The following is a 26,260-nucleotide window of genomic DNA, read 5'->3' on the forward strand; positions in this document are numbered from 1 at the left end:
TAGTATGCCTGGTGGGGTTATTGCTGAGAGGCTTGTCGAGAAACTTCTAGTGCAAATCTCAGCTCAGAATGTGTGGCACTTGCAAAGGATCATTCAAAAACCATGCAGTAGGAAAAACTGGAAGGAAGGTCCATTATGAAAGCAGACGGAATGACAAAACCAAAACAAATACAAAAAACCCCACCTTCAGTAACGCTATTTCTTTATTTTGTACTTTACGTCAATATAACTTGTCATGTGACTTGTACCAAATGACAGTCAGGGTAAACAAACAAAACAAACAAAAAAAAAAGCATAATTCTTTTTTACAAACTCTTACAACCAACGAGAACAAATATGTGTAGTAGTAGCTCAGAAAACGCTAAACTTGAAGCCGTGTGGGTTTATCTCCTGAGATTTCTTTGCGTGGGAGAAGTTGCCACCAAGCCTTTTAGTCTTTTAGTCGATTTGCTACGAAAATGGCATGGCTCAAGAATCAAAATGCTCACAAAACCTCATCATCATCATCCTCAGTCTGTTTTCCACCCAAGCGGTACAGTTTTGTGTTAAAGAACGGCTACCCCGGAACCTTCAATTGTTTATGACACTTTATTGTATATAAAAACCATAAATGTGATTCTACAAAACAATCATGTTCTAAAAAAATACAAACAGTAAATCCAGTGCATACCATAACTGATTCGTATTGTGCTACTTTTTTTTTTTTTTAAACCACCCTACTGTCGGGACATATCACACAGGTATGCAAGTGAAAGGTGGGCTCTTTGGTCCATTGTTTAGTGTGACTCTAACAAACCAGTGAGAGGATCAGTGTGTAAAGTTGACAAGCTAGTTTTTGTGGCTGTGAACCGCACCGGGGGAGACTCGACTCAAACCTCAAGTGTACCGCTTGGTGGAAGCATCCCTCTGTCAGTGTTTTCCTGAGGTCCTTCTTAAAAAGTAACTTTGGTGACGCCAAAACAGTTGGAAACCCAAACGCTTCATGGTATCATATTGCTTTGGAAAAAAAAATGTTTGAAACATTCACTCAATCTGGAGTTTTTTTTTTTTCTTGGACTAAATCTGCTTCGTGGCTGGTTTTATTACACGTAACCCGCCTCCTCACTTTGAAATGTGTACACAAAAAAAATTGTAAAGGAAAACTACTTCAGAGGAAAATGTACATTATTTTTAATCTCTCATTTTATAATAATTTTTACCCTGCTGCCGTAGATGGGTGATCAGTTTGAGGTTTTTTTGGGGGGTGCGGGGGGCTATAAACAAGTTTCCATCCGTCAGGGGAATTTGTTGGTCCAAGGCGAGTTCCACATAGTCTGTCGATGATGATGATGAAACATCTGCTGTTCTGGAGTGATAGCGGAAAAAAAAAGTTCAGACATGTTCCTCCTCCTAATGTCCATTGGTCTCGGGCCCCGAGGCTGGTGTGGAAGGGGTGGACGAGCGAGACGCCGCCGCGGCCTTCTCCCCACCGGGACTGGACGCCGAGGCCGCGACGTCGGCGGTCGTGAGGCCTGCGGGGGACACCCCGGCGGCCGCCGCCACTCTGGCGGCAGAGATGGCGGACACGGGTTTGGGCTGAGCCTGAAGTCCGGGGCTACAGATGAGGTGGTGGCGCTCCCAGTCCTTGTGCTGGCAGAAGGAGCCGCAGTAGCGCGCCGCGTTGCAGCCGCTGCACGTCTCGCTGGCTTTGCGCCCGCAGTTCCAGCAGCACTGGAAGGAAGGAAACACAGGACGGCACGTTAGTAAGGGGCGTGCTAAGTCCAGACTTTGCGGTCCGTTTCGAGCTCATTTTTATGTTCCACGCGCCACCGTTTCAGGAAACAAGAAAATTGAAGGTGACAAAATGACATATTTGGTCGCACTGTTGTTGCAGTTTGATTTAGGGCATACTGACTGATGTTTACATCACACTTGAATATTGTGTAAGTGCCGTTATGATAGCTTAAAAAGACTGCAAGCCAAAGTGATTGGTAAATTAGATCGAATTTGGAACCATCCTTGATTCATGGGTAATTTGCCATTTTTTAGTCTAAGCCTTGACCACATGACTAAAGCAATTACTACAGGCCTGCAACAAATGGTATTTTAATAATCGATTAATCCGTCTATTATTTTGATGGATAATCAATGAGTTGGATTAAGAAAACACATTTTAATTCCCATCCTGTTATTGAAAATCAGAACATTATTTCAAATTGACAGTGCAAAACAAATAAAATAAGATTCATTTACTGGCAGAGTCCTTGTCAGAAAAAAAAACAATTTAGATTTTTTCCTCCCCAAAATGAATTCAGATGTTTTATTTCTACGCAATACACATATACATCTGCATACTCGACAACGGAAGTGACAGAATATTTATGAGGCTGAAATTTGGCCAATTTCACCATCTTGGTCTCCAAATGATGAATGAGTTAGGGTTAGGGTTAGGAGTTGAGAACAATGCGAGGGCATTTCCCCATGGCTCTCACCTCGCTGGAATCCTCTTGTTCGTTGATAACCATGATGGCGTCCTCCTGAGCCTTCCTCTTGGCATCGGCCAGCGTCTTCTCCATCTTGGCTCGCTCGGCCGCGATCATCTCAAAGGCCTTCTGCTCGGCCTCGGCCACCGCCTTCTGCACCTCGTCCATGGCCTGCCTCTTCACCTCGTTCACCGCCTCTTCTGCGCGCGGAAATAGAGAGGCGCCGTCGGATTGGTTTGCGTGGCCGACGGCGACGGGCGGTTCTGAAAGCCACTTCTCACCTGCTTTCCTCCAGATCTCGTCTGTGACGTACGCCGAGCCGGGTCGCGGGGCAAAGTCGCGCTGAGACTCTGCAGAGAAAGCGCACTTGGGTCGTGAGTCATTGTTGGATTGTAGGTTTTAGCCAAACGTTGTTATTTCACTGCTGGGAACATTTCATGTAAACCGCCTATTTATAGACTAATAATTGATCCATTTATTGTTTATTTTTGTCACCAAATGCCAGCAGCTACTTTTACTGCCTTTTGTTCACATTCATGCTGACATATATTGTGACACACATGTATGTGTCCCTTGACTGCTGATTTTTTTTTTATTAATGTTATTTCACTCAGAGCTACGTAGACAGACATTTTGTTCACACAGAACATGTCTAATTTTGTGGCATTGAATAATGATTACCACACCTGCTTTCTTTTAGTCCTTCATGTAAGGTGATGGTTTATTTTGTTCACAAATACTTTTCAATGTAAAGTATTTTTTAGTCCAGGTTCAGTTTTGTGAAAAACAATGCTTGGATTTACATTCAGAACCAAAAATTCTGTTGATACCGTTTTCTCATAAATCTTCGTCACACCATTGATGATTTGAAGTATTTGACGCAAAACTGCATGTATACTGGCTAATTATTCATAGATTTATAGTGTGATAAAATAGTGCTGACTGTTCTTCCTGTGTTTTTGTTATTCTCATTGTTATTAGTGCTAGTATAGGTTTTTTTTGTTTGTTTTTTTGAGTGAGCTTATCCAACTCACAAATGCTCATTAAAATATCTTTGATCTTTGTTTTTTCCCAGCAATTTAAATGGCCTACGGTATGAAAAAAAAAAAGGTTGTCCACCCTTTACTTCAGCAACTATATGTGCAATGGAATCAGGGCCCCGATATCTGGTTTGGAGAAGCAACAGAATCGTTGTTTATTGTCGTCTGATGTGAGATCTGACAGCCTACGAGAGGAATGTATTTGGCTTGGACGTTGGAAGGCGGGCCTACAAGCTGTGTCAACATTCTGTCCCTGCTTGCAAATCTCTCCCCGCCTGCAAATCACCCTCACTTCACAGTGTGTCATCTTATGCGTTCTGCATCATATACACTCCCGAGCCTCAACATCAGGTATGCTTGCAATATATAGTTATATTCTTAGTAGACCCTGTAGTCTCTGTTGACATTTGTTTTTTTTCAGAGCCTGGGCTGGCTTCCCGGCTTGCGCAGGGACCCAGATGGTACTCGCGCATGTTGGACAGCTTTGTCTCTGAGCCTGCAGGACGGCCCTTCTGTGGCCGATATGGCCCAGACCGGTCCTGGCACCTGTGAATGTGACTGTGGCCCAGCAGGGGACAAGTCAAGGCTGGCCTGGCAGTGCGCAGCTGAGGTGGACGTCCTCCTATCTCCGCTAGAGGGCAGTGCCAGCCCTGAACCCAATGGGCTTTTTGAGCGTATTAGAGGCTTCTTGGAATTGCTGTTAATGGGAAGCTCGTCACAACTCACCACATATCGCAAGCGCATCTATTCCGGTGGCAAAGTATGTACTGTATTTGAGAGGTTCTAAACACAAAACTCACAGCTCATACTTTGACAAACTTACCACGGAATTCATCCAAATGAGCCCAAATGAAAGCAGGTGTCCTATACAGATGGCTGATGCTAATTTGCCAACCTTTTCAGCCTACGCCAAATTTTGGTGATGACTTTGAGTAACGTTGAAAACAAATTTTCCCGGCAAAACTTATGGTAATCTGTGAGTTGAGTCTATCGTAACAAGGGCAATGAAAAAGTCTTGAAAACCCAAGGTTTTCCGACATACTGAAGAAGAAGAAAAAAAATCCTCACCTGATTCTCCAGAGTGGGGGCTGTGCGTTTTGGAGAAGGGGGTCGAGCCCCCTTTACGAGCGTCTTCCTGCTCGCTGGAGCGCCGCCTCCAGTAGTTGAGCTCCTCGCGATCCGACTCCTGGCACCGGCGCAGGACGCTCACAGAACGTCGTGTCTTTTCCACCATGTCCACAATGGAGTTCAGCACCTGGACAAAACAGTGTTAACTCCTAAAGCTATAAATTTTATGAAATGTTGTGGTGGATATGATTGTGGATGATTTATGGCATTGAGCTATAGCCACATATGATTTTTTTGTCCGATGGGTGAAATCATGACTTCAGAAGGGCTCCTATTCCATATAGGTGTTTTGTTATAGTATATATTTCTAAAATACTCTTAAAACATTTTTTAAAAACTTCACAGTTAAATAAACATCAGCGATACAGTCACTTTCTATCTATTTATACATATATCATATTTTCTCATATGGGTTTTCAGATAAAAATCAAGCATTTTTTTCACAATTCACAATTTCACATGGCAGGTGATCAATTCAACAAGTCATTTTTTTAAAATATTTGTTATTTGTAGGTTTCATATTACATTATGTAATTCTTAAAGTATTTTTGACACTTAACGATGGAAGTAAAATCTGACAGTTAATCAAGAAAACGTATTTAATGATTGTATTTCACTGTACAATGTATGTAAATCATTTATATTTTTATCATTTATAAATCGTCAAGTATTTCTCCTAATGCACAATGAAAATAAAACGTTAACTACTCAATAACAATAATGATCAAGACAAGCGCTTGGATCGTTTTCACTGATGACATTGGGTGTTGCTAGGCAGAGTTACGGCGACTGAATTGCTTCCGCCCAGCCGACCATTCGAAAAAAAATATCCATACAGTCGCATCTCGTCACACACGAAAAACTCACGAAAAAACACTGCCAGAATGATAAAACCCGTTCATGAACTGTACTGCAATGCATCTCTTAGCCAATCAGAGGAGACACCAAAAACGCTTACGTGGTCTAGATGCCTCCATTCATCAGCCCACTCCCTGTCAGTCAGCCTGTGGTCAACCGGCTCCTCGCGGTAGCCTCCGTTCGTTCCTGATTAAAAGCACACAAGCGAGACAAATAATGAACATTAACGCAGAAAATTATGTCGTCATTCCAATCTCTAATATGACAATGTCCTCGCACGGGATGAAATAAATGGATTTTAAATTTTTGGTGCAATTTTTGCACTCGAGTGACATCACCATTGGAGCATTAGGGCAAGAAAAAACAAGCTCGGGATGAAGGATGAGAAAAGAGCGAAATAAAGAGGAAAAGAGAAGCCCCGTGATGCAAAACAGACTTTCGGCAACCGGTGCCGGAGCACATCTGGAAGTCAGCTGTCAAACACACACTCGCGCTCACACACACCAAATGTCTCTGCTGGCACCCTCCCCTTGCGGAGCTCCCAGCATTCCAGAAGGGAGACACTCAGACTGAATGCAGTGGCTCCGATACTTAAACACAACCAGCCGCGCACTGTTTGCCATCATAAAAAAAAAAAAAAAAAAAAAAACACATGCGCACACATATACACACGCACACACACACGCACAACAAAGACATAAGAAAGCAGCAATCTTCGTAAAAGGCCGAAACAAACAGCCGACAAGAAGCCACATGCACACTGGGCCTGTTGAGAAGAAGAATGATTCCTATGTAGGCTCTCCTCGGCCTCCTGGTTCTCATCAGCGTTCATCAGTTCAAAGCCATGCGTGTGTGAACTAGTGTGTCTGTGAGTGTGTGTGCAGCCAGTTAAGTGGCGGCAGGCGGGCGGGAGGCTGTGAGACAAGGGAGTAAGATCTCATAAACACAGCACCTCCACCAAGAACATATCAAGGTGTGTGTGTATGAGCTACTGCCGTTTCCAACGACAGCTGACAAGCCCTCCAAACGGAGGGAAGATATTCACCAGAGTCCATCCAGTCGGTCATGGACAGCGCAACTATGTTTAGATGTGACACGCGGGCGATACACCGAGTCCCGATTCATGGGGGGGTGCCAAAACGCAAACACAGACCACCCTTAATCAAGCACGCTAGCTAGTGCACATAAAAAAAAACAAAAAAAAACAAAAAAAAAAACAGTTGGTGCTTGGTGATGAAGTGCTATCCCCTGGGGTGAAAATACAAACTTTTTTTTGGGGGACTTTTCTACAGTTACCCAACCTAAGTTTTAGCGTTAGTTGCAAAGATAACAACAAGCAGTACTTTACAGGAGTGAGCAGTGGCTCATTTGCAAGAGAAAGGACCGATCCTTCATGTGAACACAATAGAATAGATAGCCGTTGTTGTCATTTTGTGGTGCAGATACAAGAAAATTGGGGGAGAAATGCTGCCATGGATGTTCTTCGGACAAAGTACCTGGCAATTTTGTGATCGAAAGTAGACTAAACTTTATCCAGCGGTACCACAGTAAGTCTTCGTGGAACACATTGTCATTGTCATGAATATCATTTTTTTAAATCATCTCGCTGGCTGCGGCATTACAGGTATGGAGAGCAGCAGATGGTTGTTATCACGGCCACAACGGTGCAAAATTACCTTTGGAAATGCTCCTCTCTCGCACAGTTGTGCAAAAATATCCAAACTAGCCTCCTTCTGCGCATATCTAAAACTCATTGTGTGCTAGACTTGCATTGGGCATAAAAACAGAGCCTCAAACAATCATTTCGAGTAAGTTAGCGCTCTTACAGTAATTACCTGGTAGCCTGGGTCTGTCTTTGAGCTCTCGTATCTCCAACATGCGCTGGCTGTGCTCGCGGTGCAGGATGTGCGGGGCGGCGATGTCGTCCAGCGCGTAGTGCTGCAGGGGCGGCGGCGTTGGGTGAAGCTGGGCATTGAGCGGCAGCGGGTGCGCGGGGCTATGGCGGGGAGCCGGACTGATGGTGCAAATGCGCTTGGTGGCGGGCTCCATGGCCACGGGCGGCCGTTCGTGGAATCCGTTCTCCTTCACCCTGAGAGTCGTCGGATTTGGTCAGACGAGTCTCCGCCCCCCGCCGAGTTGTGCGGGGCCTTAACTCCGGTCACGCGAGCTCACCTGCTAGGGCTGGGCCTCTTGACGGCGGAGTCTGAGGGCTCCATGAGGAGCTCGGAGGAGTCCGGAGAAGAGGCCATGGTGGTGCTGAGCAGGAGATGCTCATGCTGGGACAGGTACTGCGCCGGGGTCTGCTTGGCCGCACGTGCGCAGTGGAGCAGCTCCCTCTGTAGCAAGGGAAGGTTCGCCTGGAGATTAAAAAAACAATTTGAAAGAATGAGTTGCCGCAGGCAATGTGGTAAACAGGCTTGATTTGGAAAAAAAAAAAAAAATTAGGTGCATCAAATTGAATGTTCCACTTTAAAATGTACTGTCCGAGAACCGAGGACACTAACTGTAGGTGGAAATCTTCTCCTTTCCTCCTTAATGTACAGCTTCAGGTGTTGAACAGTTTGGGGTCTCCATTGTCCTACTTTACGCTTTATGATGCGCCAATGGGAGACAAGTCAGTCTCCTGTGGTACCTCAACTCTTTTACTTGTAAGTTGTCACACCGTTGTGCCAAATGTGACACATAAATTCAAACATGGCGCCCCCATGCTCCTAATTAGCCCATTCACCTGTGAATGTTCCAAAAAAAGTTTCCTGAACGTTCCTCAACTTTATCAGTCCATTTTGCCACCTGTCCTGTAGGAATAATTGTATATTTATTGTACATTTGCTCGCTGACATCCCAATGATTATTTGCCAGACATGATCAATTTCATTTTACAACAAACCCTGAAACCCCCTGCCTCCATGTTTTTTTTTTTTTCTATTCAGTACTTCTCTGTCTCCATCCTGTCCTCAGCATTTCTCTTCCCCCCCCCTTTTCTTCGTCATCCTTAATCAGGAGCATACGCCGGTGTGCTTGCAATTACGCTACTTCCTCTCTGGTGAGTAAAACCCAGGAGCGGCTTCCTTTTTTGTTTTGCATTTTCAAACCAACAAGAATGAGCATTTTTTTTCTAACTTTTGTGTTTGAACTATAACATGTTATTCAAACACAAAATATCTTTAAAACTTACATTAGTATAACATAAATTGGAGTGTATTAAAATGTATTATTTCGTAATGAGGTTTTTGTTATTTTTTTATTCATTAACTATCAATTAATCACGTGCTATGATATATTTATTGTAATTTAATATGCGGCTATACCACATTGTACAGTTTGTTGTCTTCGTATATGCTTTGTTTTATTCTGCTGTCTGCTGCCAGGTCTGCATTGTGGGTGAGAATATGTTCCCATTGATCAAATATTACATGTCTATGAATAGTCCGAAGATGTGTTTGAACAATCCATGTCTATCTTCATTGTCTATGAATAGTCTTTGGTACCATACAGTATTCACATGTTGTGCTTTTTTTTTTGTTTTGTTTGTTTTTCATTTAAAAAACATGACATTAAAGGAATCCTAAATAAGAGAAAAGTGTTTTTTTGTTGTTGTTGTTGCCATTTACAAGGGCAAAACACCCTTTAGTCCATCCCAAATTTGGAATCTCAAGATTTTGCTTGCTTTTGTGGAGCAGGAAAAGAAAAAGGGGGTCTTCCCCAAACTGTTCCCACAAAGTTAAGAAAAAAAAAAGGGGCCTGGCCCTAACTCCTGCGCGCCTAACCAGCGGACATTTGAGAAGAGGCGCTCTCTCATTTTTTTTTTTTTTGGGAGAGGAGGCAAGATTGGCGGCGCCTTGGCAGCTGAGTTCTTCACAGGACAGCGGAACAGAGCCCATAAAAAAATGGGGAAAAAAAGGGGGTAGGAAGTGGAAGGCAAGACTTTATAGGCATGTTTCACACTTCCGACTTTCTGTTTCTCCCCCTCCCTGTCCCATCTCCTGAGCAAAAAGTCTCTCTTCTCTTCTTCTAAAAGAAGAAATTTGCGAACCCCCCACCATGTCATAAATTAGCAAAAGCAACAGAGCTTTCGCATCTCAGCGCAGATGAACGGAGGCGAGCGAGAGGGGAAAACATGCAGAATGGAGCTGCTGAAGCGAGATTTACGGGCTGCTTTCGGGACAGAGAGGGGAGCTCCTAAAAAAAAAAAAGTATACACTCGAAGAGACGTCTCCCAGTTACAAAAAGGGGTTCTCGGGGGAATAGTCAAACACACGGCGTCATCTGTTGCGTATTTGGTCGGCACTCAAATCATGATGGTTAAACCACTCAGGAAGCGTTTGCTCAGTTCAGTGCGTCACGGGGTCGAGTGCGATCGCCTCACAGCTGCCGTGAATTGAAAAGGCAGATAAGAATAATGGTGCTCACTTCATTACGTTCGAGAAACACTACAAGACACGTTTGCAGTGCACCGCAGTTTTTAAAGATTTGAACCATAAATTTAGGACTACACGCCGAACCGCTATATAGCCCGAAGCAGAAATAAATTGCCACGGATAAGCCGTACCAGACTATAGACTGCAGGTCTTAACTTCAAATATTTATGCAGAAAGATGGTATATGGAGGTTTTTTTTTTTTAATTTTGTTTACATTTTTATTTAAAGCTTTTTTTTAACTGCTCCAATCCTCAATAGACTGGACATGCCTGCATATTTATAAATTAAAGTTCCATGAATCGACACCTTAAACAGATACACACATTTGCTTTTGGTGAATTGCCCCCTGGTGGCTAAAAACTGCAGACAGGCCGCACTGGACTGTAAGCCGCGGGGGCTCAAAGCATGAGAAAACAATTGTAGTTTACAGTCCAAAATTTACAGTATATTCATCAACTATTCAACCTTTTTATTTACATTTATTGTTAAACATACACAATATCTGACCATGTATCTTGTTAGCACACCCACCATTTTTTATTTAACAAAATATATTTCAAGAAGAATTCCAAAACGTTTCGTTATGTATGTATGACTTTTATCATATTGTTATTATCATTATTAAATGATTAAACTCTTTAACAAGGTGTCCTCATCATGGCTATACAGAGTAACTGCAAAATATGTCATCAGACAGTGCAGGTGTTCCTTTTGTTGTGGCCTATAAGGCACAGAGAAGGTCGAGGTGAACTTTGAATGTCACACTTATGTTTTCAAACCAAAGCATAAAACAGTCTCGTTAAAAATAAGAAGGAAGTAGACCAAGCAAAAACAAAACACGTATTTTTCGGGTGAGAAGGTCGAACGCGAATGTTTACCTTGAGAAAAGGAATAACAAATGGCCTCAAGGGGAAGTTGGTGGCCTCCTGAAGCCGCGAATGAAACTCCTCGATGGTCACCGTTGAATTCTGTGAGCCAGGGAAAAAAAAACAAAAAAATAAGCAACATAACATCCATAGAAGACGTTAAAAAATGCATTTATTTATTTTGTGCCGCGTACCACTAGAGCCAGCACTAAGCTGCGGACGCTGTCGCCGATCTCCGGTGAGATGTCATTGCCGAACTGCTGCAACGTGGTGAGGAATCGCTTGAGCTTGCTCAGCTGCCGCGCGCCACACGTGGCCGGCAATTGCTGGTTGGCCAGCGACGATGACGAGGATGACGAAGGCCCGTTGCTGTAGCGCTGCGGCGGCGACGGCACCGCGTTGAGCGTCGGCGGCGAATTGTGGTTCCCGTTGGTCACTGCGCCGAAATAACACCAAAGACATTCTAAGAGACTCTTGCTTATGTGAACTTCGACCTCTGCGCTTGACTGGCTACGGCCCTTCGTGTGATCCAATCACGCAAGTAATTATCCTGTGAAATAACGTACATGCTGTGGTGGAGAAGGAGGCCAGGCGGGGGCCACTGGGGTTGATGGAAGGCAGGGGGGGCATGATGATGGCGGCACTGCTGCTGCTGCTGCTACTGGGAGCTGATCTGGAATGAGTCTTAGCATCCACAGGAGAACCGGGCATGGCAGGGCTCTTCTCTCCACTTTCTGCAAGAAACAAGGGCAAATTACAATCTGGTTTTGCTTTAAAATCAATAATTAACAACAACAATGGATTCAGTGCGCTATAAACAATGTTCAATAGAATGTTCCTGACACTTTTGGGTAAGCAAGGGTGCACCAGGTCAAATTGACCCGCTACTACAACCACTTGACAAGGACAAATGTAACAGAGGGGTTGAAATTGAGATATAGAAAACGTTTATTGAGATTTTGCAAAGTTTCTGACACTTCTGGGTATTCAAACAAACCCGGGTCAAACTGACAGTTTCTTTATTGCTCTTCCTATGGGATTTCAAAAGAGATACAAATCGTGATTGTTTATCGTTACTGTAGACTCTAAGTATGTGTTAATTGTTCCTAAGAAACAAATAGGAGGTTTAAAAAAATAAATGCAATTGTTTGTTTTTTAAATAGTAATTAGTGTTGACAGATAGGTAATTAAACACATCAGTCTAATTCATTCAATCAGAAATGTTGCTGTCCCTGAGGGGAAAAAAAAACAGTAGTTTTAAACAATGTACATTGAAAAACTTCAAGGTTTCTGAGACTTTTGTTGAAAAAAAACATGTGTCCCAGGTCTAATTGACAAAGGAACAGAATAAAACATGAGATAAGGGTCCCAGAGAAACTAATGTAACAGGAGGGTGTGTCTGTACATTTTTTTTTTCTGAAATTTGACTAAGAAACAACAGTCATTCAACAAAAAAGATTATGTATACTAAATAACATATTAAAACAACGTTTGATTTAATTATTTTAATTGATTCAACGAAAACCCGGGACCAATGTTGCTATCCTGAGAAAAGAATTCAATCGTAGGGTTATAATAGAAACTTCAAATAGTATGTCATGTTATTTGCTTTTTCAGCAATTAAACACATACCTCAGATCAAATTACATTATTGGCGTCCCTACCAAATGAATATAACAGGTTATAAAATGACAAAAAGCTTCACTTGTGGTCACATGCCCAGGCATTAACCACTACCCCCATGCCCCCCATCAAAGAGCCAGATGTCTAAAGTTTAGCCCCTCACTCTCAACCATTCAGATCACTAACAGAAGAAATGTTAAAGAATGCTATTGTGAACCCCGAAGAATGCCCCTTCATTGAGCGTCGCGGCCGAGAAGGGGAGTCGGGGGCCGTGGTGGCGGCGGGCCGCGAGAAAAAAAAAAAAAGAAAAGAAAAAAGGGGGCCGAGACTATTTCACGCTTTACTAACAAGATCGTCAAAGCTTTTGAATGTTAAACGCAACTTTTCAATATGCCATCGCCGCTGAATGAGACCACCAGATAAGGGGGCAAGGGCCTTGTTTGGGTACTGGGGGTGTCATTAATGCGGCATGAGGAGATGCCTTTGTTTCCTGCGGCTCCACGGAGGCGCCGCACCCCCCTTTTAACCCCCTCCTCAACCACCAGCATCTCCATTTGGAGTGGATCAGACTTTTCTAAGTGCTTCAAGAAAGGACAATTAATAGACAGGCGAGGCCCGGCGGGGTCGAAGTTCAGTCTCGGAGAAAGCCTTTTAAATACGGTTTCATGCTCTATTCCAGCGGTCCCGCCGTCAATGGCGCCCTTTATGTCTCTTTCACGGCCGATGAACTCTGAGCGGCCTTGTGCAACAGGTTCCCAAGTTTATAAAGATGGAGGCCTTAAGATGTGAGTGGGCCGCGCATAACAATGGAGACCGAGTTAGGCTCTCACAAGGGCGTCGGGATCTCCCAGGGCTCAAAACGCAAAACTTCGCCCATTCGGAAGAGTTTAAGTGGAACATATCGACAACGTATTGCAAGTACCAACAATCCCGAAACGGCAGATATGATATTATCCGTACCGACATGATATGGAAACGTTTTACTTGTCGTGTTCCGATATGAGTTTGAGCCCCAGTTCATAATATTCGACGACATATATACAAGAGGGTTTGGCTTAATCATTGTATTGTTTTCAGTTACCTCTTGTATGCGTACACACAAACACGTACACATTTATAATGTACATGTATTGAAAATGCTATTTAAATATATACACAGAATATATATTTATAGTTTTGTAAATACCCAGATTATGAAACATTTTATGTTTATCAAAGTACATATTTTTAATGTTAATAAATCATTTAAAAAGTGTCAGTTGATGCAGTAATAATATTTAATTAAAATGAGTTACATATGAAATATTAATATTTTAATGTATATTCTGTATTTTCATTAAAAAAGAGAACTATTTATTCATTACTATATTTGATAATACTGATAAATATGAATTTAAATTCTCACACAAACAATGCTCTTAAAAAATACCTATTATTAAAAAGTAAATATCTTTTATTTCAAGATTATTTTTATTATATGTATTCTAATCATTACAGTTCTCTCTTGTAACACATTTGCTGCAATTACTTTATCCATAGTTATTTTTGTTTATCATGTTCCTTTAACATGCATCATATTACTTAATGATGGCATAAAGGTCATGGAGCATTAGTAAAATATTCTACGCAATGTATACGAGCATAAGTCAAGTTCAGGCATATTTTGTCAATATGCCAATATGCCAATTTTTTCAATAGCATGAGGCAGACTATCACTTGCGTGACAATACCCTTCAAAATATAATATATAATATAATAAAAGACTTAAAACATCCATTAAATGTCATGCTACACAAAAATATGGATGCGCAAGCTTGCGGTATCCATATTTCTGCCTCACTCCCCCTCCCCCTTGTGCTGCCCATCTGTCAGGCGCATGCAACATCTTTGACTGTTCATCCTGCTTCTACGACTACACACTGTGGCTTGGCTGCCATCGCTCCACCTGTTCACCGACAAGGGGTACAGGAAGGATGGATACACACAGACACACACGCACATGCATGTATATGTATGCGGTGCCAGTTCACAGCAGGATGAAGCCCGCAGCACACACACACACACACAATGACACACTTGCGCATGGTCAGGAAATTAGACTGACATCTCAATAACACAATCAATGGAGCATATGGCCTTCATGTCAACACTGAGAACACACAACACTTCTTAAAGCGGCGTACGCACATACCAGGCCATATTTGCTCGGGTCTATTTATCGGATGATTGAGCATTTTCTTGTGTGTTAAAAGCAATCTTTCCACCCTAATCTGCTCTGTATATGATTTACAATTGTTAATGTAAAACATGCTCAACGTCGATGGTGGCAAATCCTTATGTGGTCAAAACCTAGTTGGGCTGGACCACGGAATCTGTCAATGTGAAAGAAAACGATAACCAGGAAGCCTTGAGCGGGTGCCAGACACAAATAAATGAGCAACTGGTTGTGATGAGTGTTTTGTATGACATGTCACACAAGTCATTCGCCATGAGAAGAAGCTAAAGATAACTAAGTAGCGCGGGAGTAAGAAGCTGACAGTTAGCCTAGCACAAAAGTGGACAAAATGGCAAAATTGTATTTATTAATTTTTACATTTTTCATTAATTTAGTTCACTTATTGTTTAGCTGAAGGCGGCATGGTGGAAAAGTGGTATCTTCACAGTTCAGAGGTACTGGGTTTGTTTTCCACTTGCCTTCCTGTTTGGAATTTGCATGTTTTCCCCTGCGTACTCCAGCTTCCTCCCACACTCCAACAACATGCGCGCTAGGTATATCGGACGCCCTAATGTGTCCTTTGTTGTATTTGTGTGTGGGAATGGTTGGTAACCAGCACATGGTGCACCTCACCTGCTGCGCGAGGGCAGCTGGGATAGGCTCCAGCACACCCATGATCCTGGTGAGGATAAACAGCCTAAGGTAAAAATAAGAAATAATTCCCGTGAGGAGTTTGCATGTTCTCCCCGAGCCCGCGTGGGTTCTCTCCGGGAACTCCGGTTTCCTCCCACACTCCAAAAACATGCGTGGCAGGACGTACTAAATTGTCCTTAGGTGTGATTGGGTCAGTGAATTGTTTTATTTTAAAGCTCGAATACAACCCTTGACCACAAAATTCTATCTAATACTTTGGTGCTCTATTTATTATCCATCGAGGTGTGTTATGAAAATCGGTTAACACAACAGGGAGCCTCAGGTGTTCGCCGGTTAGACGAGCACGTACAGTCGCGTGACTTCATCTAGGCGATCAGCACCTGAAAACAGCTGGATGAAACCAACTCATTCTTTAGATTCTTCAGGGCGATTTACCCCCCCGTTAATTTCTTATACAAAAGGCAAAGCGAAGGTCATCGGCCGCCTCTCAATATCATCTTCCATCAGATTACTTGGGCTTACGTAGTTTCCTAACAATTGTTACCACAGCAACCTAAAGGGAACGCGCATCTGTCCCCTGGTTGCTAGCCAGGTGCTGCTTGTTTGTTCAGCTTCAGGTGACGGACGTGCGCTTTAAAACATGTAATTGCCCGAGCGGCTCATGATTGCGAACAAGGCGGAAAAAACAGTCCCGCATCCGCCAAGACGATGAGCGGCTGCCCCATTTTAATGGTAATTGAGGTGAAATGGAGGAGTCGAGATAAATGACACATAAAGAAATATGTAAACAAATGCGCAGGGTTTATCATACGCGGCATATGGTTTCATTATGACGTCGACTCTTAAAGCGAGTCTATGTGTGGGTGTGTATCTGTGTGCTATCTCTCAAACGCCTTTTGGAGATGAGGTGAGAAGAGACGTAACGCAGGCAACACTCATTTATCAGTGACGCAACGTGGGAAACATGGGAGAGAATTCACATACAATCTTAAATCTGTATTTAAAACACATTTGATGAAATCATTTCAAACTATGCCAAATTGTAGTATATAAATGCCTGAATGATTAGCAGAGGTGAAATTCAAGTGTTACAGCAAAACATAGCAGATTACGGAATCCACAACTACTTTTTTGAAAGAAATGGGGATGTGGTTTTTTTTTTTAGCCATAGATAAAAACAGAAACCGATTAGTATACGTTGCAGATCTACCAAGAATAGGTGAAAATCAACAACAACAAAAAGAGACAATATTAAAAAGTACTGTATATGTAAAGACTTTCTTATATACAGTATTAAAACAGATTTTAAACACATGGTGATTCTATAGTACTTGAACACACACACGACATTAAAAACTGCTGTACATATACGCCTAGAGTCTGCAAATAAGTATCTGCGTGAGATTGCTCAACCAGTCTGAATTGTTTAATCTCTGCATAGATAAAACAGCAGATTTTTATTTTTTTTTAACATAAATGGTTGAAAAAGTTGTATTATTTCTCATTTTATCTTCCATTTATTTCATGCAGAATCTTGTATTTTATACAACTTCGACGAAGCATCCTGTGGATGTTGAGGAATAGCCCTTGTGCTAAACAAGGTAAAGCTTTGGTTTGTCCAGTTTTTTTGTACTGTCCATATTAAAAGAGCAAACTCCAATCTGATTCCATATTCATCATAGAAAAATAATTTATGTTGCTGCTTTTGCATTTCCATTGTATTTGCATACGCACGAGGAGCCGCATAATGGGGCGCATGAAATCATGATGCATTAAATGTTTACTTCATCAAATTCTGATTTTAAAATCTAGTTATGATTATGATTTAAGTACACTAATGTAAATGCTGTTTTTACAAAACCTCTGAGCGCTGAAATGGATGAATGGCATTGATATTATTTCCAATGGGGTAAAGAGCGTTTTTAGTTACAAGCGTGGTAACGGACCAAGTTAAACTCCTAAGTCAAGGCACCATTGCAATTTCCTTGACAGAAGCAAAGTGGACTTGTGTCTCTTCAGAAAGGTGACACCACACACACCCCCAAAAAAGACTTTGAAAACAGCACGCTCATCCGAACTGTCGAGTGGCGCTGAAGGTTACGGCGACAACAACTTGACACCGAGAAGATCACGCGCCGTCGAGTGGAAGTGGTTTGCGATGCTTGTGTTGACACTATTTGTGTGTGTGCGTGTGTGTGTGTGTGTGTGGAGGTCAAGAGGGAGCGCACGACAGAGGAACAGATGTGCTCCGCATTGTGGTGCTTGTGCATGGACGGACGGGGACCAGGTGCGGCCTTTGTCTGAGCGGCATTTAAGTCCACTCGCTCGCATTCAGTCGTCCTCGTGCCTCACGTGCTCCCCCCCTCCCATCCTTCCATGTGCTCACAATCGCTCACTAAAGGGTGGGGGGCTTATGGGAGCACACCTCCCCCCACCCTTCTATATCTGCCTTCACAGGTGACTGTTGGAGGTCCCAGCTGGCCAAAGATCTCGGCACATTAGATCCATATTTTGCAGTCCAACAGTTCATCGGGGCCACGGTAAGGATTTCGATTCCCCTTGCTCCACTTTGGCAATTTTTATGGGGTTTCCTCATGATAAAACTTAATGTCAATAATGGGCCAAGTATGGTCCAATGGGTTTATTAGAACATCAAGAGACCTGTAACACAGTTTTCCCTCATTTTTCGCGGTCAATCATTCTTTGACAAAAGGTAAAAACAAATCGATGTTTTTGTGGTTGTTCTTTTTAACATTATCTATGAATGATGAAGTTTATCCATTCGGTTTGAAAAAAAAATTGGCCCATCTTTGCTTATGTCGACCTGTTCCGATTGGATTTCAGTTGGCCCGAACGTTGTTGTTTATGGACACTAAGTCATGCGCTTTTATTGGATTCAAGTTTTCATCCAACAAGTGTTAACAGCTACCCGTACTAATGAGTTAAAGTTACTCAAATATGTCTTACTAGATTATCTGTATACATAGTGATGGTCGAATAGTATACAAATTTTTTGCCCAGTACTTGTAAGAAAAAACACCATTAGCCTGTCAAGATTTGCCATAGCAAGTCACTCACATGATATGTTTGGCACAGTTTTTACAGCAGATGCCCTTACTGATGCAGCCCACCCAGTTTCAGCCAAGCCCGGGACCAGCTGGAAATAGCATATGGCATAAAGGGTCTGCATACGGACCAAGTTGGATGCTACTGTTTACCCAGAATGGGATTTAGACCCCGGTCCCCGTGTTTAAGGTCAGCACTCGCAATGGGCAAGTACTGATACCAGTTAACGGTATTTGAGACTGACCGATACTGGTATCAGCCCTCTTGTGGATGTTTTATGATGTGGAATTAAAGCCATACATGTATGACATGAACCCGAAGCTCCATGCATGACTGCATGGAGCAAAATAAATAATGCAACAATAACCCTTGCAGTATTTGTTGGATTCTTTGATCTTTATATCATTTTTACATCAAAGAAAAGCCATGAAAGAAGACACTAGGGAGCTGAAATTTCCCAACCTGTCAAAGTTCAACATGGTATGACCACTTAGTTACCACACTAGCAGGAGTGTGCCATCCTTAGGTTAAACTACAGCAAAAGAAGGATGCGGATAAAAATGACCAAAAATGATCGAAATACCTCACAATAACTCCAGTCCAATTTGCAATTTGCCTGACATTGTTTGAAGTATTTCTAAAACTTCTAAAACGAGCATCGACACAGTAACAATGAGGAATCTACAACATATAATATCTGTATCGAAATAGAGAATGATAATAGAAAATAGCGATTAATTTCATGCAAACTTAAAGGAAAACGCTATAAGCAGATTTAACTGTATTTATTTAACTGTCATTGATTTTTGGTAAATTTAATGTGTCACAAATAACAGCTGTATCGCTATTTGGTATTAACCATTATTCATTGAACCTTTCTGCCACCAACACCATTTTCCAGGACTTAAACATGAGTACACAATACTGTCCAAAATGGTGACCAGTTTCAGGACTTCAACCCGCCCAAATGCGATCAATTTCGCCGGTGAAAAACGGAACCGGAGCTTAGTTAGGAGTAACCCAAATCAGCAGCTATCCAATGAGTGTGTTAGGGATAGGACTTCACAACTCGGAGTGTGAGACCTCAAAAGCTCATAACTGTGACATAGATAACCTAACCACTAAGTCTACCACGGCGCCAGAATTTTAAGTCAACATTTTGCTATGAGCCATAAACTGTCCGGCGCATCAGATCATCACAGAAGCACCTTTTTTTTTTTTTTTTTAGAAGGCGCAGCAACACTGACTAGCACGAAGACTGGAGATGGTTTGTTGATTGGGTGCGAGCGGGGATAGGCAGATGGAGAGCTGGCGGGGGGAGGTTCAGGAACAAGGCTAGAAAATACTGTTTTCATTTAGTTTCATCAGAAAGACAAGTATGGCTGTCAGACTCCAAGCCAGGCTGTTTTTCTTGGCTCAGACAACTGCCTTCCTGCGCCATCGGCTACATATTTGGCGCAAGCCCAACGTCAACACGCCGCTTTCCTCCCTCCAGCTCAGGGAGGGGGAAGAGGCACCGTTGCGGCGCAGCCGAGATATTTAAAGGTGAGAAAAGTATCGCACTGCGCCAGAGGATAAGGAATCAACGAGGGGTAGGGGAGGACAAAGACAAAGTGAGGTGAAGGACAATGTGTCGGGATAAAAATGTTGGTAGGACTTCCACATGAGAAAGCGCAGATGTGTTCCTGGATGAAGAAGAAGCCCTCGCGTAACCTCGTTGCTCGGCGGGTTGATTAGAAAAACACAGCTGTATTGCAGCGTGCCGCGTATTATGGAAAGAGAAGGAACCGAGGAATGGAATTGTACTTAGTCGGAGAGGAACTGCGAGAGGCCACTGGCAAGGCACGCAGACGTTATCCATTAAACTGAAAAAAAGGGAGGGGGACTCGAGAAGCAGAGTGATGTCGACCTGGAAGCAAGGGAGGATCGCATGGTGTTGCGCATGAGGTCAGGGGAGAAGGCTGATTTTGGTTTGCAAAAGTAAACCAAAAGTTGGTTAACCAACGAAAGACTCAGATTATCAGTACAACACTAATCTTTTCTAATTCTATGCAGATGACAAAAAAAAATACTGTGAGTACTGTTGTCTTGTCTGTTGCTTCAATATTCATTTGAATTCATTGCTAAAAACGGTTAAAGCACAATGACATTGAGGTTAATTAGTCTTAGCATTATTCTAGCCGTTCAAAATGCCCAACTAAGTTGACTTAAATATTGAAGGTATAATTCTCTGTCTTATGTTTGTTTTGGTGGAGCAGTGGAAGACTGGTGAGCATGTTCAGAGGTCCTTCCTGTGTTGAGTTTGAGGTCCTAGTGTTTGCCTTGTTTTCTCCTGGAACTCCGGTCTCCTTCCACATGTCAAAAAAATGCATGGTAGGTAAATCGGACACTCCAATTGCCCTTATGTGTGATTGTGAGTGTGAATGGTTGTTTGTCTGTCTCTGCGGTTGGTGGGTCCAGTCCAAGGTGTCCCCCTTCTACTGCCTGAAGATGGCTGGGATAAACAGCAACTTTAGTGAGAATTAGTGGCTAAAATAAATGGATGGACGTTTAGTTGGACAGTAAACTTCCAGGGAGTGGCAATGAAGAGGTTGAAGCATTCTTTCAATAATTCTTCACTAATTTTATCTGGCAAACTTCAACCAAAGGTCTGAAAAACTCTGAAAAAATTTATCAAATTCAACCATGTCAACAGCACGTTTGTAAACTTGGCCTAAATCAGCAAAAATTGGTTAAGATGTGATACATCTCATCAGAGAGCCACACATCTCTATATGATGGGGTTAAGTTTAGCCTGGGCTGTTTATAAGTCTTTTGTTGAACGTGAATATTTTCTTAAACAGATTATATGGAAGGCATGTATTTTTAATAGTAATGCAAGTCATCTCGAGCTTCCAGGGTTCCAAAGGTTATTTCTCTGCAATAAATTCACTGGTCATAGATGACCAAGTCAAACAAGCAAACCAACTAAATAAGCATGACAGCATGCAGTTCCCTGAAAAACCAAACCACTGTTAGAGACATTTTGAGGTTTGATGCTCAGTTTTCTGCTTGGTTATGCTCAATTTCCAATCCTGGATCTGCGGTGGTAGACTCATCAACACATCATCACCGACTTTGGGAAAACACATTCATGTTATTGGCGAATAAACCGAAAAGTAAGTAAGCCCATGGAAATAAGGGAATTCAACGCAGTTCCAATCATGGTTCCGCTTGCAAATGTCATATAACCAAACGTAAAAAACAGGTGAGCTGTGATTAACCATGACCTGAGCTCTGAGCAACTCTAAAGTCAGTTTCAGTCAACAGCAGGTGGCAAAATGGCTAACCAGTGAGATGGATTAAAAAAAGGGTGGATTTGACTGCTTGGTTCATATTTTGGAAATTCAATATTATTCAAAAAGCCGTCTATATACAAGTGGAGACACATTTTCCTTGACTTCTACTTCAATGCGTTTGTGTTAGCCACACATACCAGGTGTTGTCTGCTGCCTTTGTCACACATACCTGCGAAACGGCCAGCAGACACCCACGCAACTAACAACTGTGACATAACGGGGAAGATTCAAAGCTGCCAATCATCACATCGCATGTAAGCAGTAATACGTACAAACATACACACACTGAAGCTAATGGATTAACTGCTTATCTGGTTACAAGCCTTCTTGCCTTTCCATAGCTAATTGGTTATCCTGCCTATCAGTTGTCATTCCTTTGAGCCAGCATCCAAAACTGAAGAGTGCATTCTCATGGATTTTAAAGCTAGAAAATCTACTTCAACCAAAAATAATTCTAGACGCAAACAGGTAAGCCAAAATAGTTCATAAAGCAGAACAAAAAAACGACTGACCTAGAAAAGACAACGCGTCAGGGGACCGCACAGTCCCAGTGTCGGGACCCGACCAGATGTCGCCATCACCACGTGGGTCGCGCTGAAAACGTTTTCCCAAAACTCTTCGACCCCATTTCGCATAGTCGCATGACCTCCAATTTCTTCTTTGACATTTATCCAGGGCAATAAATTCCGGTCAGAAGTTTCCCTCGTGGAGGACAAAATTGAAAACCTAAGGTCAGGGTTTAGGTAACGCAGCCCCACGGCGAACAGACGGGTGGGCGAGCGGAGCCCAGCTGTACACCGCTGGGAAAGACAGAAAAGTGAAACAAAGAAGCCAGCTGTGCTCTGGAAAATTAAGGGGGGGAAAAGGATACATCTGTGGAGGATGAGCATGAACGTTAGGGATGTTGCGTGCGTGTGTGTGTGTTATCGACATACGTGCACACTGTGAGCTTTCCCCGGTTTAAGAATACAAAGCATTCTTCTGTTTTTTCAAGTCTTCTTTTTTTTGGGGAAGGAACTCACAGTGACTGAAATATAACGATTTGGACAGACTGTTTGCTATGCTGCTTACATGCACACGTCCAGTCTGTCCCTGCAAGGTTTAGATTAGTGAGAGTACAGGTGTGTCAATCCCACAAATCCACTTGAGATGATTGCAGGGCCGTCAGCATTCTTTTGTAGGAGGATTAGCACGGATGCTAACACTGCGGCGGGTTTATCAGAATCTGGACGAGGCGTTTTTTTTTTTTTTTGCAATATCCATCAAAGAGACACATGAATTGTCAAACATGTCCACGAGCACTACGTAGTGCTGTTCCTGAGAAACAACCCCAACAAGAGGGTTAAAAACAAAAACAAAAAAAACTTGGAAACAAATCATCTGGTCAAGCTGAGGAAGAAAAGTAAAAAATAAACAAAAATAAAATATAACCTATATATATAACACACACACACACACACATATGCCTCCTGGACTTCAACAGTCATCTAAGCTCCGACCACAACTTCCTGGGTCACTGAGTAGCAGCCGTGAGGCCGGCTCGGGGTCATCAGGCCCCGTGCACGGTGTCAACGAGGTTGCAAGGTTGTTGGATGCTCTCTGACACGGACATCACTTCAACCACATTGTTTGAAGGCATCATCTTTGAGAAGCTGCTTAGCAGTATGACACGACAAGGTCGTCTATGCAAGATGCCAATGAGCCAATCCGCGAACCCGCCCTTCAATCGCCATCCTCGGGGGTCAGATATCACAGCCCTTGCCACTGGAACTAATAGAGAACTTCCTGCATCCGCACTTCTAAAGCAGCTGCTGCACGCTGTGTCTATGGGTCTATGTTTGCAGGAAAAAAGGGGACAGTGGGTGGCAGTGATGGTAGTGGGGGGTGATGTGTAGATCAGTTCTTTTGATAATAAGAGGTTTGTGGTGGTTTACTGTTTTTTAAATACATCAGTCATGAAATGTGCCTCAGTCTGGCTAGGAGGCGCCAGAAAAAAGTATGAAATTGATGTGCAACAAAGGGCTGAAATGATTAGATTCCCCCCAACCCGTTTTGTGGGTACTTGCATGCAGTAAGAACAAAGACAAAGGCAGGCGAAATTCTCTCGGACCCTTCGGTTCCAGGTGACCGCTTCTTCTTGCGTTTTCCTCTGGGTAGATGCAATCAAAATATGCACACTACAAATTGTATGCGAATGACTGCGCTATTGGTCATTTTAAATTATGCAACAAATATCTGCACACCTATCCTTGTATTGAAAGAAGCACACTACCTTGCTTGATGACTCCCGTATCGTTTGCACAGCTGTCATCGGTTGGTACTACAGCACAAATGGCATTCTTACATTCCGTAAAGACTCTCTATGCTTATGTGTCACGTCTTTGTGATAGTTGCTTGTTACTGCAGCACTAGAGCAGCTGATAAGACTGGAGACAAATTTCTTGTGGGTTTTTTACATCACCGACCAAACTAAAGATGATTCTCCATTCCTACGTTGACTGGAATATCTGAAATCTGCAAGAATGGAATCAGACAATTTGCCCTGAGTTTAGAATATGACGACATCAAGTTCGTACAGTACAGGGTACGTACATTGTGTGAGTCATTGAGCATGCCCTGCTTTTCCACACAGCAAGCGGTGCTGTCAGGAGGGTGACACTGGCCAGCAAACCAGACGGGGGTCTCTGGTTCGGCCGACAGTTCGTCGCTCCTATCTCCCCGAACGGGCCCGGTGTGACACTCGCCAGGTCTCTTCTGTCTTTTGTGTATCTAACCCCCACCTACTCTAAACACCCCCCCGCCCCCAACACACATAGGGCCTCCTCTATACCATGCAAAAACAACCTCAAATCCTTTGGCTTCATACAAAAACACATCGCTGTTGTGTAACAGCTTGACGCATAAGATGCACAAAGCGGATTCCCTGGCGGCTCCGTGTCCATATGTCCTGGACACCATACAACAGATGTGCATGTGTCTGTTCCTCTGGAGTGCTTTCTTCAGCTCTGTTTGACACGTGAAAAATAGAAGTGATGGCTATTTGGGAGAAAATGACAGCTGAGGGGAGTCAAAGCACTTCTCCTCCTTGCTGTTTTTTTCTTTTCTATGTGACACGTTTGAATTGAGGGATCTGTTGAGGGGGGAAATAAGGAGTACGCAAGATATACAGCGTGAAGGGAGTAAGTGTCAGTAAATAGAACCTCAGCATTCCATTGCTCGTAACATCATACATTATTGGAATTTGATTGAGGCTTCATTGAAAACACACCTTAGAATTGCTATAGCGTTGGGGAAAAAATGTAAATGTGAATTATAGAAATGGATTACACGTCTATGGCTGCATCAGCAATTCAAATTTAAGTATATAATATAATGTTGAGGGTAGCATGGTGGAAGAGTGGCTAAAACGTACACCTCACAGTTCAGAGTCCCAAGTTCGATGTGTGCAGTGTACATGTTCTCCCCATGCCTGTGTGGGTTACTCCGGGCACTTCAGCCTCCTCCCAAGCATGGTAGATGTATTAGACACTCTAAGTTCCCCCCACCCACAGCATCTACCACACAACATCAAAGAGTAAGTGTTTCATTTAGTACCTTATTGCACAATGGGTAACTTCTTTTTGTGTGTGAAGAAACTCGCCTCCCAGTAGAGGCAATAATCTGTTTTTAATCATCTGTTAGGCATATTCAAACATCCGTCTTTAAGCTAACAAATTCAGCAAGCACATAAACGACTAATTAAATGAATACATTTTTGAGTGACAACATTTTTTTGTACAGCGGAATTTGTTGTTTAATGAGAAAGACACCTCCCACAGGGAATAAATAATTGGTATAAGGAGATGAATTTTATTTGACGAGACTCACCTTCCTGACACAAGGTCGTTATTGCTCACCACTGCGTATCCATCACGTCATAAAGAGCGAGTATTTAATTCAGCAATTTGTTATTAACTTACGGAAATTCCGGTTGAACAATAGCGTGGGAAAAATTATTCTAACATTTTACATCACACTTCTACGCCCTTGTGCTAAAAGGTGTCTTGTCCTATCTTCATTTACTGATTCGATCAACATGACTTCCTTTGTAGGAGGATTTTTTTTTCATGAACAAAACAGCCACTAGCAACAGATTGCGATGCACTGTACATACATTAATTCCTCATTAGCTCAGAGGACAAGGATGGAGGGATAAAGAGGACAAGATGAGGCTACACCATCTGCACAGTATAGGGCAGCACAAGGAACCAAAACCAGCACACACAAAACTAAAGCAGAAAAACACACAAGGCATTTGGAAGCCGTCTCGCTCCTACCTCCTCTCTAGTCGAGTCCACGTGTCCAAAGTCCTGCAGAGAAAGTCAAAAAGCTGCACTTGTGGCTTCTTCTTCGCTTTTATCCGTTGCTTTTTGCCTCACCCGCATGTGTCACGCGTGTGTTTGCATTCCCACAAATGTGAGGCGGCAGATGGCACCCAGATGGAGCGACACGCACGCACATGCGTTCAATAGTGTTGCCTTCACGTCCCCTCTCTCGCTTCTCTGTGAGCCTTTTCGTCTTTACGTCCACTCGACCGTGCGTCCTCCTCGGC

At 42.8% G+C, this 26,260-nt stretch overlaps 1 protein-coding gene across 2 annotated transcripts; it reads right to left on the reverse strand.

Moving 5' to 3' along the window:
• Window positions 1-185: 185 nt before the first annotated feature.
• Window positions 186-26,260, reverse strand: cbfa2t2 (CBFA2/RUNX1 partner transcriptional co-repressor 2). Of its 2 annotated transcripts, XM_088424486.1 has the most exons (12): window positions 26,088-26,260; window positions 25,986-26,018; window positions 11,340-11,507; window positions 10,968-11,209; window positions 10,786-10,875; window positions 7,661-7,845; window positions 7,324-7,577; window positions 5,589-5,674; window positions 4,571-4,757; window positions 2,744-2,812; window positions 2,472-2,662; window positions 186-1,710 (listed from the first exon to the last, which is right to left on the reverse strand). In XM_088424486.1, exons 3-12 carry the CDS (start codon window positions 11,482-11,484, stop codon window positions 1,390-1,392), a joined length of 1,770 nt encoding a protein of 589 aa, XP_088280612.1. In that variant the 5' UTR covers window positions 11,485-11,507; window positions 25,986-26,018; window positions 26,088-26,260; the 3' UTR covers window positions 186-1,389. The 2 variants fall into 2 exon arrangements, with proteins under 2 accessions (XP_088280612.1, XP_088280611.1); XM_088424485.1 differs by having other exon boundaries at window positions 25,986-26,260.

This window comes from Hippichthys cyanospilos, chromosome 9, assembly GCF_059441005.1.
Source record: "Hippichthys cyanospilos isolate Australia breed blue-spotted pipefish chromosome 9, RoL_Hcya_1.0, whole genome shotgun sequence".
Classification (NCBI taxonomy): domain Eukaryota; kingdom Metazoa; phylum Chordata; class Actinopteri; order Syngnathiformes; family Syngnathidae; genus Hippichthys; species Hippichthys cyanospilos.

What these genes read in the sequence shown, in the direction of transcription:
- cbfa2t2 (XM_088424486.1), bottom strand. Translation starts at nt 11,484, where the DNA reads ATGCCCGGTTCTCCTGTGGATGCTAAGACTCATTCCAGATCAGCTCCC. An exon ending in AGACAGACCCAGGCTACCAG is followed by an intron (nt 5,675 to 7,323) that starts GTAATTACTGTA and finishes GCTTTTAATCAG; the next exon opens with GAACGAACGGAGGCTACCGC. An exon ending in AACAAGAGGATTCCAGCGAG is followed by an intron (nt 1,711 to 2,471) that starts GTGAGAGCCATG and finishes CCTTCCTTCCAG; the next exon opens with TGCTGCTGGAACTGCGGGCG.